Source organism: Thermobia domestica, chromosome 6, assembly GCF_964235325.1.
Source record: "Thermobia domestica chromosome 6, izTheDome1.hap1.1, whole genome shotgun sequence".
Classification (NCBI taxonomy): domain Eukaryota; kingdom Metazoa; phylum Arthropoda; class Insecta; order Zygentoma; family Lepismatidae; genus Thermobia; species Thermobia domestica.
In genome coordinates, this window is record NC_137459.1 from 182,117,714 (window position 1) to 182,139,034 (window position 21,321).

The following is a 21,321-nucleotide window of genomic DNA, read 5'->3' on the forward strand; positions in this document are numbered from 1 at the left end:
AGAGCACTAGTGAACACCGACAGTGGTTTGCCATTGCATTCTATCGGATGAGTCTAATGGCGGAATTCTAAAGTATCGAAGAATATTTACATCTAACATAATCGTTATTCTCTAATTCCCTAGAGTTTTCTTTTCTCTTTCCTACGTTCTTCCCTTTTCTCTCAATCTGATTTTTCATCGTTACAGGAATTCCGGAGGGGCATATCCCACCTACCGCCCGTGGCTACGCCCCTGATCTCATGTAATGCAAAGCGCAATTTTAAGTGTTAAGAAGTGTTATGTATAAAAAAGGTATGTATCGATCAGTTTCAGACGTGATTAACTATTTAGGTTTGAAATATTTACGCATAACACATAAGCACTACCTACATAAGCACCAAGCCCTACTGAAATACATTTTTTCACAATTTATGTTTTTTTTTTTTCTGTACATTATTTCATTTAATCTGTAGGGCAAAAGTGCTTTAACGTATGCACTCGCTATACGATAGAAAAAGAAGAAGAAAATAATATAGTGTCATGAGTAATCTTATTGTGTAGATGTTATATTGTCAGTCAATAGATATCAATGTTTACTGTACTGAATCAGAAGTGTACTGAATCGTTGTAAAACAAATAACAAGTATTTTGAAATAAAGTGCATTTAAATGATTGGAAATAGTGTGTAATCAATATATTCTTATCGTTGTAAGTAGCAGTTATATTTTTATATATGAGTTATACTACAAATATAACACCGAACTGAGGGAAAATATAACATTCGTTATACTGTAGAATGAGTTCTCCCAGTCTTGATCGATTTATAGGATTAATCCACATTGTTGTATATCTTCTTTTCCTTTTTTTCTCGCAATTTATCATCAAGATAAGGCTGCAACTTTTTCCTTCTCTAGCATGGCAACCATTTTGACATCACGATCTTTTGAGCGGCTCAGAAGTATTCAATCTCTTCACACTACAGGTTTACATGAGCGGCTTACTTGAGTAGCTTACAAGATCTATTGTGAAGGAGCAGTAAATTTTGTCCTATATAACTTGATTCTGACAAAAGACATAAACACGAAGCAATCAGTCAATTTCAAGTATGATGATAATTTGAGAAAATTCGAACACTCACTAATACGAACAAGCACCGGCCCTAATTAATTCAGAGTAAAGGAATTTTAGTCTACAGGGTGGGTCATAAGTCCCTTACCACCCCTTGTAAAATCCGTGTTCGTGGAAAATAGCAAACAACAACCATGTAGTAACATAGTAGGCCGAGGGGAAGTCGAATTGTGATGGTGACCAAGATGGCCCGACCATCTTGAAAGCCGCCATCTTGAATTCATGTCAAGATTTTTAAATGGGAACATGTTCATGCGGCACATTACTTTAAGCTAGAATTTAAAGACAAATAGAATGGTGAAATCGGTTTGTTGATATCTTAATTTGTTCAAAAGTTACAGACATTTCAAATTGCTAATTATACCGTATTGTTTCTGTTGATGCAGGTGAATAATTATGCCGCTAATGACAGAAGAGAGGAAGGAGTTGATCAGAGCATGGGGAGGAAGGAGTGCAAGAGCTGTAGCAGCTGAATTCAATGCCAGGCACCCAGATCGACATCCTGTGTTCTATGTTAGCGCCGCCCAACTCTTCCAGAAGTTCATGGATACTAGTTCCATAACAGATAAACCCAGGTGTGGAAGACCCACGACCGAAACAGATGAAGCCACATCAGTAGGAGTGCTGGCATCATTTGCTACATCACCACACCGCAGTACCCGTCGTCTGTCCACGGAATGTGGTGTCAGCCGTACAGAAAAGCAAGTGGTATCCGTACAAATTCCAACTTCAATGTCATCTATCTGAAGATGACCCTGATCGTCGTGTGGTATTTCGTGACTGGGCCCTTGAATAGTTGCAAACGGATCCCACAATCCACACACAAATTTTATTTTTCGACGAAGTCAATTTTTATGTCACTGGGGGAAGTGAATAAGCAAACCTGTCGCTATTGGTCCCTGACAAATCCTCAGTGGGTTGACCCTTGTAAAATGGTTGGTACAGGCAAATTAATGGTGTGGTGTGGTCTATGGGGCACCAAATTAATTGGTCCATTTATCATTCCTGGTACCCTCACTGCTGAACGGTATTTGGATATGCTGCGGGATCTCATCCTCCCTTCCATATTATCCGAGGACGGCACATTTCCACTCTTTTTCCAGTAGGATGGTGCCCCTCCGCATTACGGATTACCGGTCCGTATCTATCTGGATCAACAATTTCCTGGACGTTAGATTTGGCGCCGTAGTCCATTTGAATGGCCTGCATGATCACCAGATCTGACACCCTTGGATTTTTATCTGTGGGGTCATCTGAAGGCAAAGGTATACGCCGAAAAGATCCGGGATCTTGAACACCTGGAAGAACGCATATTTGCAGCCTGTGCCGATATTTCACCAGAAATTCTTTTGAGGGTCATGGACAATTGGGTTGAACGACTTACCTTGTGCATAACTTCGGGATGGGGACCACGTAGACCACGTGCTCTACCATGCGTGACAGGTAAAAGTAGCAATTTGAAATGCCTGTAACTTTTGAACAAATTAAGATATCAACCAACCGATTTCACCATTGTATTTGTCTTTCAATTCTAGCCTAAAATAATGTGCCATATGACCATGTTCCTATTTAAAAATCTTGACATGAAATCAAGATGGCGGCTTTCAAGATGGCCGCCGTTTTGGTAACCATCACAATCCGACTTCCCCTTTGGGCTACTATGTTACTGCATGGTTGTTGTTCACTATTTTCCACGAACACGGATTTTACAAGGGGTGATAGGGGACTCATGTATAATTGTTAGGGTTAAAGGTGTCGTAGCCTCACCATCATAGATTATATTGGAAACAATAAAAAAAGGATATACAAATTTCACGTTAAAAGTATTACCGAAGAGAAGAAAAATATCCTTTGCAAAAACTAATTTAAAATTGTTTCATTTCAGAAGTACTCTATAGTAGAATCAGAAGAAAATAAATGAAATGAAATATTTCAGTTTAACGTACCATGATTATGCCTTTTTGTCTAAGGGAGACGATGATTAAAGCAAGTGAATGGGTATTGGCAAGGGTAAAAGTGGAACTAGAAAGGTAGGGAACGTTTGAACTCACGCCATCCCCCCTGCCTATCTTTCCCCATTGTATTTTTTTCTAGAAAGCGGGGGACTCCACATATATTTTCCGGAAGTGGGGGAACGACGTCTCTCCGCGTTCCCCCGCACTTTTACTGCGGGTGTTGAAAGAAGTGGTGAAATGAGAAAGTGGGAGGATACGGGAGTACCTAGATAAAACTCACAGGCACGATGTTGTCCACTACATACTTGGTCGGGAATCGAACCAGAGACCCAACACACCAGAGGTAAGCGCTCTACCATTGAGCCGACGTGCCCCGCTTATTTGTCACCCAAAGGAGAACACAAACACCAACATATACATTAAATCTGCTAGCTAATGATGTATATTTTGCTATTTATAATATACATACCCACGGACACGATGTTGTCCACCACAAACTTAGGGCCTAGGGAATCGACCAAAGATCCTACGTACCAGAGGCAAGAACTCTACCACTGAGCCACCGCGTTCTCTTTGGTCACATTATTTTTTATTTAAGGTAAAACTATGATTTTTTGTTGAACTGAAAGATTTATGAAACATTGTGTGTAAAGTATTTTATTGTACAACTCAATAACATAAACATTAAATAAAAGGGATGAGAAAACAGAATTCTTCAAAATGAGCATAGGAAATGTTAGGAATCGTAGAGGGAAGAAAATAGCAATATTGGGAATAGTTTGAAATAAAATGAATAGGAACATGACAAGTTGGGCTATTAAGGACATTATAGAATGGAAGATAATGACGAAAAGGATAAGACTGCAAGAGATCGATGATAGGGGTCTCGGTGGATCAGTGCTAAAGCGTTCACCTCTGGTGCGCGAGGTCCCTGTTTCGACCCCAGCTCAGGCCACATGGACTTTATGGTGGACAAAAACATCTGGTTTTCTGGTGTTCTCCCACTTTCTTTATTCCACCATTGCCTTCATTTATCATTATCATCGTCTCCATTAGCCTAGCCGGCATAACTGTGGCAAATAAAAAAAAAGATTTATAATAGTAAAGCGACAATTGTTACGCCAAGGCGCGAAGTCCATCAGGACATCATAATCTGAACATTTGAAGAAAATTGAAAGTTTCTGGTCTTGGGGAACAAGTGTCCTGGAAGTAAAGCCAAAATATCAATTGGAAGGAGAAGCAGAAATATAATAAATGGAGTTACATGTTTAACTAATCTTGGTTAAAAAAAAATAGAAAAAGTGGTTTTATTGTGTTAATGACGATAATGTGATGTTAGAGAACCACTTTCCTAAAGAATGAAAAAAAAAGAAAGAAAAAAATACACTTTTCGCATTTACAAGCAAATATACACAAACAATGAATGCAGTATAGGAAGCAAGTCACGAATGAGAGAGTGCAAATTAATTCGCAACAATCAATTGGATTATGACGTATCTGTTGCGCTTTTCAGCAACTGATTTCTGTTTGACGATAGGATAGTGAAATTACAATCAGTACGAAAGGAGCGATTTAAGTTGATAGATTGCCATGCCTCTTTTCTATCTAGCTTCTGCGAGTAGCTGTGAAAGACAAATTACCATTTACGCTATATATGAAACAGAGACATTTGTATATGTGCGTTACAAAAAGCAACACATAAAGGAAAAAGCTCATATCCGACTTTAGAAAGTTATAGTTACATATTATCTTCATGATCACAGCTGTCATGTAAGTGATACTTTTTGCTCCTCCTCTTGTTTGAAAAGTTCCGACTATCTTCACAGATGGATTTTTTGCGGTTTCAGTTGTCAGGATTCCTTGTTACACATGCACTTAACAGTATACAAGAAATAAAAAAAAAATGATAATGACTTGAAAAATAAAATACACATTGGATAGCCAGAATAGTTAAGCTACCGACAAGATGCACAGTGTTCGTAATTTGATTTTTCTAACACTATCTTCGTTGTACATCTTCGAAAAATCTTTTTTAGCCGTAATCATTTTCCATCTGACGTAATAGGTTGCTTCATTTACTGTTGGCCGCTGAATTGTATTATCACATTCATTGTCTAAGGAAGAGTGGTTGGTATTCCTGTTCTGGAAATGCATTGCAATTGAACTTTATAACACAAGCACCGACCAAGTAGTGAATCAATGAAGTGGAAAGTGAAAAAGAAGAAAAAAAAACTGAAGCCCATCCAGGACAAAAACTGTGCCTGGTGTTACGATGTAATTCAATCAGTTTATTTCCTACCTCCGGCGGAATCTTTTTCAGCCTCTCTCTTTGATGGAAACGCACGCGTATCATTTCCAACGTTTAAAAACACGGGTATGTTGGAAGATAATTGCTACTAATAGCAGCAAACATATTACATGTCATGTAATATTTTTTTTTTTCTTTGTAGTATGCAATAAAGTCGGAAAAAGACTTTACTCATTTGGACACGCAAGCTTTTTAAACTTCTATCCCAAAATTCTAACCTTTTCTTTTGACATCGTTGAGTGAAAATTACCTAAAAATAAAAGTGGTTTGTAATTTCTCTATTTTCAGCACTCAGGTTATATAAGACATGAATTTGCATACCCCACGTACTACTACCGGGAATCGAAACAGAGTCTTCCATGCCAAGAGCGAGAGTGATATCAATTTAGTCAGAACAATTCTGTTAAATAAATCTTCGTTTCATTAGTGTTTCTGATTAATACTATTTTAAGATTTCAAAAATATCTGCAGTTTTGTAAATTTTGTAAAACAGGTTCCTGGTAGCCTTTCTATTTCAAGTAATTATCAAGTTTCATTAAAAAATATTGAGACTTTCGTATGGAAGTAACATTATAAAACTATATACGCACCATTTTATTCGATGACCTGTCATTTTTCGGTAATACCATAATCCCGCCGTTAGAGAACTTCCGTGGTTTCTGGTCGAAGAAAAAAATTGAGACGCAGTTTCAAACTAAATTAACACAATTCATGGAATTCTATACACACACACACACACACACACACACACACACACACACATATATATATATATATATATATATATATATATATATATATATATATATATATTAAGAGTCTGATGGTGTCAGATCCGTATTATAAAGAGGATGCATTAAAATCTCTCAGCCAAGTTCTCTCAATTTTTGACGAGTTGTTAAAGACGTATGTGGTCTGGCATTGTCAATGTGGGTATGAAACCCTTTCTGTTCACCAGCTCCGGCCATTTCTTTTGAATTCATACTTGCACTCGCGTTGATCGTCGACAGTACAGTTCCAAGTCTATTGTTCTGCCCGGTAGCAGCAGTTTGTTGCTGCATGATACGTTTTCAATCCTAGCAAACGCACAGCATAACCTTCCTGGATATCAATGTAGGCTTTGTCCCAGCCTGTGAAGTTCTTCCTTGTCTCGACCACGCTATTTGTTCCTATACAGTTGAAAATAGTTTACCCACTTTTTATCACTTATGAGCAACCGTTTCAGAAATAGCTCGATTTCGTACAGATTTGTAGATAGAAATTCGATTGAGTAAAGTTATTTATTTTTAGTCAGATCATGTGGCACCCAAACGTTGAGCTTGTTTTCGTAGTCTGCTTTCTTCAAATGGTTTAACACTATTTGGTGACAGATGCTTAGATCATTGCCGAAGTTTTCAATGCTTACATACAGTCTTGGCCAAATTATTATGGTAAAATGTATTTATGTGTTGTTTGTGTATTTCGTCCTCGTTTCTAAGCATTGCATGAAACGAGTTGCCTCAAGAACAATTCCTTCAGAAACATCCGTTTCACCACGAAATGTGTGCTGGCAGGTGGGTTTCCGTGGAGAGAAATAATGCTACAAATATCACCGTATTGGCAAAGCCAAGTGTATTCCTGGCTAGACGAACAATGAACAAATGTCGAGAAAGACAAATGGTGCAAAGTAGATGGTGCTGTGAAGTTGTCCGTGTTTCTCGTTGAGGTAGGTGTTTATTATGTGTAGTGTGCAAGCAAAAGCTCTGTTTTCTCCTTATTATTGAGCCTGAATGTTCTGACATTAAAATGGGCAAGAGAGCAGACCTTTCCCCAAGTAGGCGTGGCTAGATCAAGGTTCTGATGGATAATACCTCCATGACACAAAGTGAAATTGCTAAAACAGTGTCTGTTTCGCAACAAGTGGTGTCCAAATTGAGCCGTTCACTGAAATTTGGGGGCTTCGGGAGCACAAATCGAAAGTGCAAGCGTGGAGGAAAACGAGTAACTACTCCGCAGGATGATCGTATGTTGATCCGCCTAAGCCAGAAGAATAGGAAAATGTGTTCCAAACGCCTCAAACTGGAAGTGGAAACATCCGGAATACAAGTGAGTAGCAGAACAGTCCGAAAGCGGCTTTGTAAAAATGGTATGCCAGCCCGCAAACCACGAAAGAAGTAACTGCTGACACGTGCTATGAAAAAGAAGCACCTCCAATGGGTAAAACAGTTCAACAACTGGACTTTAGAGGACTGGAAAAGTGTGAGTACTCTCACTGTTTTATCAGTTTCTTGTAGGAGAGGGTAATAGTCAAATTTGGTGCGGTTTGTTTGATAGTATACACTGTATTGGAAGATTCAACACGGAATGCTTTTTTGTTTGTTTACAGGTATGTTTCTCTGACGAAACAATTCTTGAAATAATGGACGACAGAACCTAGTTTGTCCGAAGAAAACATGGAGAGGAACTCTTGGAAGCATGCACAGTGCAGAAAGTGAAGCATCCCAGAAACTGATGATGTGGAATGTCATTTCCAGTAAGGGGCTTGGCAGGCTTTATGAGGTTCTAGGCACCATGGATAGTGATCAGTACCTAACTGTTGTTGAAAATGTTCTGCTCCCACAATTAGAAGAATGGTATTCAGACGGAAACTGCGTCTTCATGCAAGATGGCGCCCCTTGCCACACCGCCAAGAGGATCACACGATGTTTTCAGGACATAGGTTTGGAAGTGCTTCCCTGGCCTGGCAATAGCCCAGATCTAAATCCGATCGAGAGTGTATGGAAAGTTTTAAAGGATGCTGTCAACGAGGATGGAGTTGGCACAAATAAAATGATGTTAATGCAGAGAATTGTTGAAATTTGGACACACAACGATATAATCAAGAAGACAATACAAAAAAAAATATGTTGAGCATGCCGCAGCGAATATTGGCCGTTATCAAGACCCGGGGCGGACATATTAAGTATTAACTATATCAAATGTGTGTATCTATCTTAGTTTACTATTGTTCTATGCAGATATTCAAATAAATGTTTATGTAATTTCACAATATGCTCTATAATTCAAGTTATTTCGCAGGTTATCTTGTAACTATGCATTTACCATGATAATTTGACCAACACTGTAACATTCTTGTTGGACCTTTGCCAGGATATCATTCACTTTTGCGTGATTAGCGCCTCCTGTGAGGAGCATATTGGACATCAACATTTCTAGAACAAAGGCGACTGAACCATGTTTTTGCTGTTGCTTTTGATAACGCATCTTGCTCATAAACAGAAAAAAAAATCTTCACGGATCTGCGCAACATTTCCTCCTTTAATGATATACAGTTGTAAAATATAGCGCAGTTTTGAGGAAAGTTTGCTTATCTTCACGACACCATATCTTACGTTTTGTATAAGAATTCTAAAACTTTTTATACATCTATTACATTTAACTACTAGCTGCTAAATAACGTTAGGTTTGACGTTAGATTGGTAGAAAGTTTTATTCTACCAATGAATACTCTTTTCGAATAAAATAAGCTGATATGCGTTTTTTTTTTTTTTTTACTATATTTATTTTCCGCTAACGTAGCTCCAGATATTTCTTCGATCTAAGTTTCTGTTCCGGTAGATCAATCTTCTCTCGTCTACACAATATATATTGATTATGGAACAATAAAGCAACACCAACGCGAAAGCTTGGGGTAACTTGAGCCGTAGCGGTTTACGACTAAAACACTAAAATGCACAGGGATTTCAGGTCGTACCATATGGATTTGGACCAGTACTCTGCCTGTGTGCATTTTGTACAGTTTGTTTGTTACCGCGGTGGCTCAGTGGTAGAGCATTCACCTCTGGTGCTTGGGGTCCCGGGTTCGATCCCAGCCCCCACCAAGTGAACTTTGTGGTGGACAAACACCGTGCTCGTGGGTTTTCTCGGGGTTCTCCCGTTTCCTCCCACTTTCTTCATTCCACCATTTCACTCATCTCTCATAATCACCGTCTCCTTTAGCCTAACCGGCATAACCGTGGGACGTAAAACTTAAAGATTTCATTTCATCCTGTTTTCTTGGGGAAAAAACAATTTTGTCTCCAACGAAGTGTAAAGAATATATACGGACAGAAAAAGACATCTTAGTACCAAACGTGATTTATCGTGATGAAGTAGACTAGTTTGCTATTATTAAAAAAAAAATGAAGTTGGCTTTTCTTTAGGTTTTAGCTATAAAAATATTTTTTTCTTTACAAGACTATACTTTATGAGGCAAGGTGTGTGATCATACCCACAAATTTAGCTACGGAGTGAAAGATAATTGTTTATACAAACATTTTACAGGTTTAGGTGCGTGAAACACCAATACACCATGATCTCGCTTATCCGACCATCCTTTGTTCCACATACCGTATGATCCGATATATCATTGCAAATAGCACCAATCGGCAAGAAGATCTGCAAGTTGTGGTCTTAATCTATTTTTCATGCTGTGGAGTCTATCGCCTAGCACGCCCGTCTACACCTTGACTCATACGTCTATCATTCAGTGCAGACACGTATCCAGGTTTTCTATTCGGAGGGGGCCCAACACGAATCCTCGTAAGCACGTAATTCTAATGTTTTTAAATATCAATAATAATAATAATAATAATAATAATAATAATAATAATAATAATAATAATAATAATAATAATAATAATAATAATAATAATAATAATAATGCAACAGTTCTGTACTTCTCTTAAACTTTTTCCTACTTTTCATTTATAAACCGGTTTATTTTGGAAACTGCATTATAGCACAAACAAAATGAAACATATTTTCGAGAGAAATGTAACTAAAGAAAACTGTCTGCTACGTATATCACATAACAAAAATAGCAAGAAGACATGGAGTGTATCGTTCTAATATATTAAAGTTAAAAACAGAACGGAAACGAAATGTTAATCTTATTTAAAACTGTTCTTTAATTCCACCTGGTCAGTGGCGTATTTACGATTTTGTTTCGGGAGGGGCTTTGCTAACTTTCGAGGGGGGGGCTTTGCCTGGAAATGTGAAAATTCTGCAAGATATTTCATTTACTTTACTATACTAAGTAAGATTTCGTGGGGGGCTTAAGCCCGGAAGCCACCCCCCTATATACGCCACTGCACCTGGTATAATGACATTATGGTATGTTCTGAGAATTATAACAAGACAACAGCACATTGCCCAAAGTTTGGACACTGACTACTAGTAAACTTATATAAAAGAACCTCAAAAGGGTAAAGGCAAGCTTATTAAAAAGTGCTTGAGTTTCGGAGAGAGACAGCTCTCAGGCCCTCACGCTGAATACGTCCCTGATTCATTGCAGTGCAGTTATTTGTTATAAAACATTATTATTAGATGCGTAATATGTAAAATTATATCGTAAATTTTACTTTTAATAGGTCTTTTCTTAACACATCCATATTATCCAGCCTTCTGCCTGCCTGTTTATGTCGGATAAGCTAAACTCTACTGTATTTCCAAAGCTAGCATATACATGAACTAGAATTGTATCGTCCTAGAACAGAAAATAGTCTGAAATGCTTATATTAAAAGGCTGGAATAATAATAAAAAAGCATAAGTACTGTTTTGGTAGCGTGAAAACAAATTAAAAACAATTCAATATATTTCCTAGGTATCAGATTATCATCTTATTATGTCGATGTGTATTCTTTTTTAAACATAGTTTTAAAAGTTATACCATTCTCAATATTCCTAAGGAAATCGAAAGAAAAACTCCTTGTGCCTCTTATGGCAAAGCGGCTTAAGTGCATGGTCCGAAACCGATTCCCACGTTAAGGTATAGATAAAGTTCCCGTACTTCAAAAATGCAAATCCGGGACGCTACTAAATTACGAGAATCTTTGAAATGCTTAAAACTGAAAGAAGTGTTGAATACTAATTTACTTTCCTCCATTAGATAGAGTTGTTCAAGTATTACGTTATCACATTTTTATTCATTTCACTAGATCTTCCAAGGACGCCAATTTCTCTGTAAATTTGGGGGGGGGGGGGGACATTCAAATGTAGAATATATATATATGAGGATTTTAAGACAAATTACACTCAAATTATGCCAAATATTGTATATTCATAAGTACAAAGAAGGCCTACATGAGCTTTGAGCGGGCCCAGCCCCCCAAGATAGGTGCCCTTGCCTTCTTCCTAGTTAAGCAAACGTAAGCAGATGATTTACTCCCTCCCCCTGGTAAGCAAAATTGTTTTTTTTTTTTCCTCAAGATCTGTTGTGTTTCGTGAAATGACAGCAGGAATTTCCTGATTACTTAACCATCTAAATGAATGTTTTCACTTAGAGCCATCCCGTCGATTCGCGTTGCCTAGGACTAAAATAAGTTAAGGGCCAATAATGAAGATGAGACTTCCATATCAAACATGAAGAGACATGTGGATCGGAGATCTTTCTTTGTTCCAACTTTGATTTTTCCAAATCCATGATGGGAAATTATATTATGAGTACAATTTTCGAAATTAATAGTATACAATCGTAAAAATATCTTACAAAACGATGGTTTATTGCAAAATACTTTGACTCAAAGAATAAATTACAAGTAATAAACTTGTTACTTTTCCTGAAGAGTCTAAGTCTTGAATGAGACGGAAGCTGTCGAGCGTAGTGCTTGGAACGATTGCCTCACTTGTTCTACCTTCCCGTGGCGCAGCCTTGATTCGACTTGATCCTAAACGGATTATTCAGAAGTCGAAGTCGGAAGATGTTTCCCATTTTTCCAAAACACTCTTGGTCGATTACAATCTGCCTCACTCGTGAGGAGACAATCCCATGCCGTAAGCGTCGGTGGACCACCGATAGGCAACTAGTGACATGTCCCCAAAAATTGGCGGTCCCGCAGCCAAAAATTGGTCCCACTTCCGTTTTGAAAATTATACCACCACCGGCAGAGAAGCGACGGAACGCCAACGAACCACAAAATTATTCCCCTAAAATACGTTAAATCGCCTATATGCGTAATTTCTTTGCATCAAGGTGAGTCTAAAAACATTTCTAAAAAAAATAAAAGGAAAGTGCCCTGAGCTGGGCGTGAACCATCAACCTTAGGGTTACTAATTGCGTGTTCTTCCGAATTCGTCACGGAGGCGATTATGAAGACATAGCTTGTAGAGTGATAAATCGTTGAAGTCTTTTTAATATTTCTAATCAGAGTGCTCCTTTAACCGTGTATATTGGAAGACAACTGTTCGCAATCAAATCAAATGCACTCGTCATGTAATTTTATAACAAAATGGCAAGCGTCTATTTACTTTTTTCATAGTTCTCCCATATTCACTTGCTAGTGATCGGCGACAGTTGCCAACTAAATTCATACAATTATACGCACCCACCTCAAGATTTTTCACTTCATGATGTAAAGGCAGGAGTTACTCTTGACCCCCGGAGCTCAAGTATTGTCCTTATAATGACAATTCGTTAGGGAAAAATAATATATAATAATAATCGCATGCACATGACTGGCGATAGTTCATGTTGGTCCCTTTACGATTCTTCGTGACAAATCAAACGAGCGCGGACCAAAATGAAGTCCTCGTTCTTACGTGGTGGTAACTTCAATACCCCCGATTCTAGATATCTGCTTCGACTCGACGAATCCCTGCCACTAGTGGCACGCTAGCGGCAATCCGTCGACGCGTCGCTATATCGACGATCGCCATTTACCGGCAAATGGGCCACTAGGAGTTGGTGACGTTTACGGCATGGGGAAGCTAATAAACAAACAAACAAAAAAAATAATAATAATAAATCTAAAGCCTTATAAAAAAGTTTTCCGAAAAGTTACATCTAGCAAAATCATTTGTTGGTATTCCAGAACTGTGAATTCACCTTTATTCATAATTTACTTCTATCGTAGTTTTGATATGAGAATGATATGTCTGAAACTGTAATACAGGTCATTAATACTTTTTTTTTTTGCTTTACTCAGATTTAGCAGTTTTACTTAACAGTCAGTCAATTTGGATCTGTGATATCAGAGTTTTAGAGATTTCCTTAATTTTTTCATTTCTAAAAAAGTTTGCAACTAACACCATTAACGTATCTCTTTCGATATTTCCATATGTAATGGCTTGGTCACTCCCAGTATATTTCAAACAATAAAATATTTACGGTGTCTTACTCCATTAATCCGAACTACATTTTATATCCAACAACTCTGTGCATTTTCCCTTAAATCTGCAAACTTTCTACTAGGTTAAAACTCAGTATTTTCTATTTTCTTCCTTTCTTGCTAAAACGAGTGTTCTTTAGACAACCTGAAATGATGACCCTATACTACATTATGTTGCATAGGGCATTTTATGTAGCATATCATTTGACAGTTGGACACTTTCTTTTTATATTGAAAGCAACAGGGATTAAGTCCTTCTACACTTATATGAGAAGTAAACATATTCTTTTTAATTCGTGGAATTGTGCCAATGCACTAGGTCCAGAGAGTTTTTAAGATAATAATAATAATAATAATAATAATAATAATAATAATAATAATAATAATAATAATAATAATAATAATAATAATAGTTATTATTATTATTATTATTATTATTATTATTATTATTATTATTATTATTATTATTATTATTATTATTATTAACGTAGGTTTTCCTGAATATTAAGCAATGTTTCACAAAAAGCTGGTATTTTTAAACAAATGTGTTCGATATCAAGTTTTCATAAAATTAGTCACTCTCTCCTATAAATAATTTCAGAGGGGCCGCGGTGGCTCAGTGATAAAGCGTTCACCTTTGGTGCATGGGATCCTTGGTTCGACCCCAGCTCGCACCAAGTGAATTTTGTGGTAGAGAAACACCATGTGCATGGGTTTTCTCGGGGTTCTCCCGTTTTCCCCCACTTTTTCATTCCACCATTGCATTAATTTCTCATCATCACCGTGTCCTTTAGCCTAGCCGGTATAACCGTGGGTCGTAAAACTTAAAGATTTGATTTCAAATAATTCCAACCTAAACAGTTGCAGGAAGTATGTCATTTCGAATAAAACAAACTACTCTATAAAATTCTGAGTATTATTATTTTTTATATATACAATTCTAGCGGACCTTATTTCTAAATCAAAGGGTAAGAAGACTAAATTCACTCTCTTTTTATTATAAATTCATTTCAATTGAAGCAGTTAAAATAGTTGGGAAAAATTAGAAAGCCATACCCTATATTCCAGTGTGCCACAACCGGATAACGTGGCACACTGGCGTGCCCAGCAAAATGAACAGTGTGACGCAAACTTTTACCTATTATTTACAAGAATATTTATCGAGTTTATTTTATTTATTATTATGAACGATTCTTCCACGGATCAGCTCTCTGTATACAGTTAAACAAACAAGTATCACATTGAGGGAATGAGTGTAATTATTTACTTTAATAGTAATAGAAATGTATATTTTCTTGTATTTTCTACCGGGAATAACTGCATCCGGTCTAGAAAGCTGGGACTAACAACAAAGGAACCCGATGTGCTAAACACACACCTCCTACGCACTTCAATACACCAACGAAGGTGCAGACTATTCATGAGTTAAAGTCTCTCACCCAATGTATTCTCCTAACATGTCTCCCAGCGATTACAACATTTTTTGGTATCTCAATCACTTCCTAGTAGGATAGCTTTACCTAGAGACCACTGATTAACCTGGTATTGGATGTTTCACTTTCTTATCTTTGGAGTTGACAGTCATCGGTTGGACAATTTCACACGCAAATATCTAATATTAACAACGTTTCTTCTATAATTTCGTAATATTGTATTATTTCTTTGTATTATTTATTAGGTTGGTTAGGCTTGTTTCAACACTTTTCTCTCTGCACCTACTTATTACCTATACCTTAACGTTGGATAAAAATACACTAGCTCTCACCGGGAATCAAATCCAGAACCAATGGACTTGAACCATTTGGCAACAACAAGGCACATTTAAATAGAAGTTTCAATTTTGTTAGGAAAATTGTGATTAGGTGTAACATTTAAAAATATATTTAAGAATGGGTACGGATGAAACGCACTGAATTTTCTCGCTCGAATTTCTTAAACTGACTCGTGTTAGGCTGCAGCTATTACTGAAACATTTATTTGGGAAATGCGAATAAAATAATGTTTTTTTTTTGGAAAACTTTGTTCGAAGCAACTTATGTCCAAAAGTAAAGTACCCATTGGTCATATTTCTGTTAGAAATAACTTATGCCATATATTAGAATTATTAAGGAAATAATTGTATGTGAACTATGAGCAAAAGCGTCTGAGTACTTTCTGAGAAATCGTCAAAAAAGTCATCCCCAAGAATAAACTATCCCTTGTGTATCTTTTCAGGACAAACGCGTTATGCTATTTATGAAATACGAACAAAATTGCCAGAGTCATTCTCGACAAAATCGTAGGGTAAAAATTGCCCCGAAAAGTAAAATACCACTTCTAGCTTTTTAGGATGATGGAATTATACCATATCGTTAGGTTATTTATGTGACATTCATTTATGAAATATGAACAAAATTGCGTCAGGCGTTAATGGGAAAATCGTCGGAGAAGAGTAAACGACCTCTTCTGAATGTTTACAGGACGAACGAGTTCTGTCATATTGTTAGGTTATTAATGATACAATTATTTATGAAATATGATTGAGAAAATTGCTCGAAAAAACGCATCCCATACAGTAAATTACACCTTATGTATTTTTTTCAGAGCAATGATTCAAACTATATTTGTAAAAAAAAATAATAAAAATAAAATAAAAAATAAGCAAAATCTTTACAGCTATTTTTGAAACAATTTAATTATTTTAAATTTTCATCCTTCAGTAAACTACCCTTATTTTTAGGTGTCGGAGAATATAGAATTCGAAACGATAAAGTGTTATAAAAACTTCATGTCTAGAATTAGGTCCAGATACGTCGAACAGTATGGCCTCTATTTGAATGCATGTAAAAGCGTGATGAACCAACAAACGACCAGATGGACAGACATCAAAATCACTTTTTCGATATGTGGGGGCGTGAAACTTGAATTCATTGAAATCTCGAATTCGATTTTTATCACTATTACTACAATTTCTTCTTTCGTCTCTTGAACGTGAAAAAGAATAGGAATACAACGACACGTAAGGTGATAATTTGTAATTCCCAAAATTTAATGAGTTACGTTTAATGTGTTGCCATGCTAGAAAAAAAGCTTTTGCCTGTTTGTTATATTTTAATATCAGTTTTACACGCTACTATATAATGTAGAAATATGGTATGATTATCGTTCATATTCGTTCTATATTTGGAAATATTCGTGTTCCGTATACATAGATCTGTATAATTTAGTTACGTTCAACGAAAGCATTCTTCCACTTGTGGATGTGAAAAAAAAGAGAAAGTTAATACTCTAAAAAGCAAAAAACAAACAAACACACACACACACACACACACACATAAACGATCATTTAACGTCAGGTCGATGTAACAAGGTGTAAGACTGGACAGACTGTCAAGGTCGCGTATGTTCTTCCTGACACACAAAACCGAGGTGAGTTGTCTGCTGTTCAAGAACGGGAAGTAACATACAAGACTATAAACTGAAAACAATAACTGTTTCCAATAGTACACGTATTCTAATACTGAATAAATACGTCGATTAAAGGATATTACCAATAAATTATTTCCTTATTATATTGTTTCGGTTCTTATTAACATCAAAATTATACACTTCCTATAATGTTTTGTAAAAAAAAAAAAATGGGATGGGATGGGATTCGGTGTGGTGTCAAAATAATAAAATAACTACGACTCCACCACTCTATCCACCTAACCACGGAGGCTACGTTGTGTTGGCTCTTTTTTTTAAAAGAAATAATCTTCATCACCATGGTCCGTATCGCTTCGAACCTTAAGATAAGAGTTTTTCTGTTTAATTCTATATTTTCGTACATCTTAGTTACAGAAGCTAATTTATATTTGGCAGGCAATCTACACACTAGGTTTTAACCAATATATGCAACATTTTACTCCACTATCCAGTTCCTTCATCCAACTCCTCGACTCCCCTACTGAATTCCCTCCGCAATTGTGATCTGCTACTGAAAAAATCCCTAGAAATCATCGTTGCCAGTATACACAAAACCGAGCATAATTTTGTTTTTTGCTTATATTTTTATTATTTTATTATATTTTTTTGGAAATATCTCCTTAGGTGGATTGCTTTTTATTATCTCCACATACTAATAACTGAATTTTACCCATAAACGTAAGGAAAATGGAATAAATGCGAAAAATCTTGAGTTACAGTATACGCGCATTTTTTTTTTTTTTTTTTTTTTTTTTTGCGCATGGGAGTACATGATTATACTTACCACAATCTCCCATAACCTGATATCGCTCACACGAGAGGTGAGTGCTGTACCACCGTGCTTCTAGGCTATATTTAAGACGAGATCTACTGCTAACAGTGGGATCTGAAATTTTAATGCGTTGTTATCCGATTATAGTGCCCCTACCGATGATCGAATCTAGTAGCAAAAAGAACACACATTATCTTCTTGGCTAGAATGAATATTTGGTAGCCGATAGGTCCATTTTCTGCCATTATATTGAATATTACAGGACTCCAAACATGATTATTTAATTGTATTTACCTTATACTAAAACTCTCATGAGTGACCCTTCTTGGCCGAGTGGCTAAAGCGCGTACTTTGTGTGTGCATCGTTTCGGTTTCGATTATCAACAGGAATATTTCTATCGGGTACAAACCCGGTAAATGTTTGAATTTCGCTTTAAACGGTAGGGTCCATCCCATATAGCCTCGGTATTCAAAAGGGATGTTGAATATCACCTGAGCAATTAACCACACAAGACTAATCACAAACTTCTAACGATTTTGTAATGCGTATAAGATTTTGTATTGCATAAACTATTTCACCTTGTAATACTAGGCTACGTATATTTGTTTCATCAAAGTCGGTGTACTGATGATTAGCATATTAAGTTTATAATCATATTCTAGCCTTTGGCGTGGGAGATCCTGCTTTGATTCCCGGTTGGAACTCATGCGGTTCAGATCCCACATTAAGCTGTAGGTCCACGTCCCATTTAGCCTTGCTGCTGAAAGGGATGCTAAACCTCAATCTAGTTAATCTAAAATAATCGGATTCGAATTGTGCGAAGTCCAGTAAATAATTTTGCAAAATCGAAATGAAAACTTAACAGTAAGTTTAGAAATATCAATTTCATCAACACTACGACAAAGTATACCACAATATTCTGTAGGCAGAATCAATAACGTACTAAGGAAATTAAATGCTTCCCTTTTTTATTATAAAAATGTTACATATAATTATCATACAAAGTTTCAATAAAACCTCCCTTAAGTCTCTGATCGCTTTAAATAAATATTGTCAGTGTTGAATAAAAAGGGTTCCTTCGATGTTTGTCTCAGGTCGATAGGAAGGTGTCCTAGTCGAAAGCGGTCTCAGACAGGATTGGTGACTCTGTTCTCTACCCCAAAGAAGCCGCAGGAGTAGATATTGTAGATTGTCTCCGTAGCCCATAGCGGCCTCGGCAGTAGGTATTGTAGGTGGATGACCACTACAAGGCACTGGTGACTTCTTAGTCTCGACATCCTCTTTTATAGTCGACGTTTGGAGGAAGAGCTTGTGAAGAGATTGTCGGATTTTTCCATGTATTCTTCATCTCTTCCTGAAACTGCAGTTTTCTTCTGACGTCTGCCACTATTTATTGACAAATCGTGAAAACACGTGTTTATATTAAAAACGTGTAGCTTATAGTACGTATCAGTGTTCGGTTCTTGCAATATGTACAGTCTTAAGAAATCTTAGCTACCCACCTTGCTTTAGAAGGCAATGTTCTAGGAATCGTACATTGATAATTCTAATAGTTTGGTTCTAAATAAAGATCTCAATTGGCCAAAGAAAATTCATATACAGTATGTTTGTTTTAATCACAAGTGTGGGTAAAAATACAGACCCTTTCAAAGAGAGGTGAGCGGCCAGTTTTCTTTCACACCTAAAAACGACTTTTTTTTGTAATTTACAGCAGCATGAGAGGCAAATAAAACCTATGAACGTGCATGAAAAAAAATTACCTTTGATAAATAATGGACTCCCTCAGCTGGTATGTGGAATCCTGATCCCAGAGTTTTAACCACTAATCTTGCTCCTTGTAAACCTTCCCTAAAAAAACAACAGAAAGAAAAATATATAGTTTCTAAGTTATATACATTTTGTACTTAATGCAAAATTATACCTTTTCTAAGATAAACAATAATTTTCTAGCAAAATTATAAGAAATGTACGGACCGCTGCACAAAACGTTCTCACTCCTGCTTTTTAAACTAAATCATGTGATGCTTCTGTTGTTAGGAAACATTTATTTACGAAATACGAACAAAATTATAATAGACATTTCCGAAAATCACTGTTTCAAAGAAAATTTACTCCAACACTAAACTAACCCCTCTTTATCATAAGTTATTCATGTCATATTATAAAGTCATATAGAGAGAAATATTTCTTTCTGAAGTGTGAACAAGATCAACTGAAGAGTTTTCTAAGCAAATTGCCTTGAAAATATTTATCCCCGAGAGTAAACTAACCTTTATGTATATATTTTATTTTCGTGAAAAATGACTTAAACCACGTTAAAAGGTTGTTAATGAGATCGTTGTAGAATACCTATGGTATAATAATTAGTTAATATTGATAGGTTTAGTTGTTTTGTTGCACTGAAAATCAATGAGTAAACAAATTGCTGCAGTATTTTCGTTAATACGTTAGTTGCACTAATCATTTGTAATATATAATAATACCAATTGGAAAATTTAATAAGAGAAAACGTTTCTACCTACAATATTCATATTTTGTGTCATTAATAGGGAACCAACCGTCCGATTGTAAATGTTTTCTTTATCAAAATGTATAAATGCATTTCTTTGTGCCCTTTAATTTGAAGTGTCAAAAGACGTATGTTCCTATTTAAGATTTTAAGAATGGGAGTGGTTGAGGATTGGGTTATGTTTCCGCGCATTACTAATAGAACATAAATACATTCCCCTATCTTCTATTTGTTCCATGCAAACAGAATATTCATACCTTCTACGGTTTAGCAGTAAACGAACTGGCTACTTAGAAAACAAGGTGTGTATAGGCAATTACATTTTGTGTCATTAGTAGAGAACTAGCCTTTCGATTTAAATACTTTATTTAACTTACCAAATCGTTTCTTTTCTTATGCCCTTTACTATCAGGTATCACAGGTGGGGAGGTCTCGAAGCATCACTAATAGCAAATAAATACTTCCTCCTACACTTCTATAGGAATCCCGCAAACTGAATATTCATATCTTTTTTGATTTAGTAGTAAAATTGCACCTTATATAAAGAGAGAGAAAGAGGGAGAGGGAAGGTCGGGGATTTATATTGAAACGATCTTGAACATCTTATCCGTGGGTTTTTGTGAAGTACACAGGTTTCCTTCCACTTTATCATTTCACCAATTCTTCCAGTTGCTTTAATAATCGCCTCCGTTAGCTTAACAAGCATAATCGTGGGACGTTAAACTGAAATACTTTGAAACGAATTTGTAACTTTTAAGCTAAGTGATAAGAAGCGATGAGATTTTGTAACATACAAATAGCAACAAAGAGGACATTGTTTGATATACTCCACAATACTACTCGAGTAAAAATGTTGCTAACCTAATACAAAGTTTTAGAATTTAAAAGCACTATGTTATGTAATTATATATGTCATATCTACAAGATAATGAAAACTGAAAATGTTAAATTTGTTATTCAGTGTTACAAACTAAGAACACTACACTATCACAAACATCCGTAAATATCCAAATTTTGAAGGCTTCTACAATAGTAATAACGCGAATGAAACTGAAGTGTCTTACTGCCGAACACCACAACAATGTTATGATGCAA

General features: G+C 36.3%; 1 protein-coding gene across 4 annotated transcripts in view; it reads right to left on the bottom strand.

Annotated features, from left to right (window-relative positions):
* The window catches only part of LOC145688349 (cadherin-like and PC-esterase domain-containing protein 1), a 1,309,510-nt gene that overhangs the window by 110,007 nt on the left and 1,178,182 nt on the right, over positions 1 to 21,321 (bottom strand). For all 4 annotated transcript variants that reach the window (XM_081762492.1, XM_081762493.1, XM_081762494.1 and 1 more), the window contains one exon: positions 19,478 to 19,565. In XM_081762492.1, coding sequence (XP_081618618.1) covers positions 19,478 to 19,565 — 88 coding nt within the window. The remainder of the gene's footprint in view (positions 1 to 19,477; positions 19,566 to 21,321) is intronic.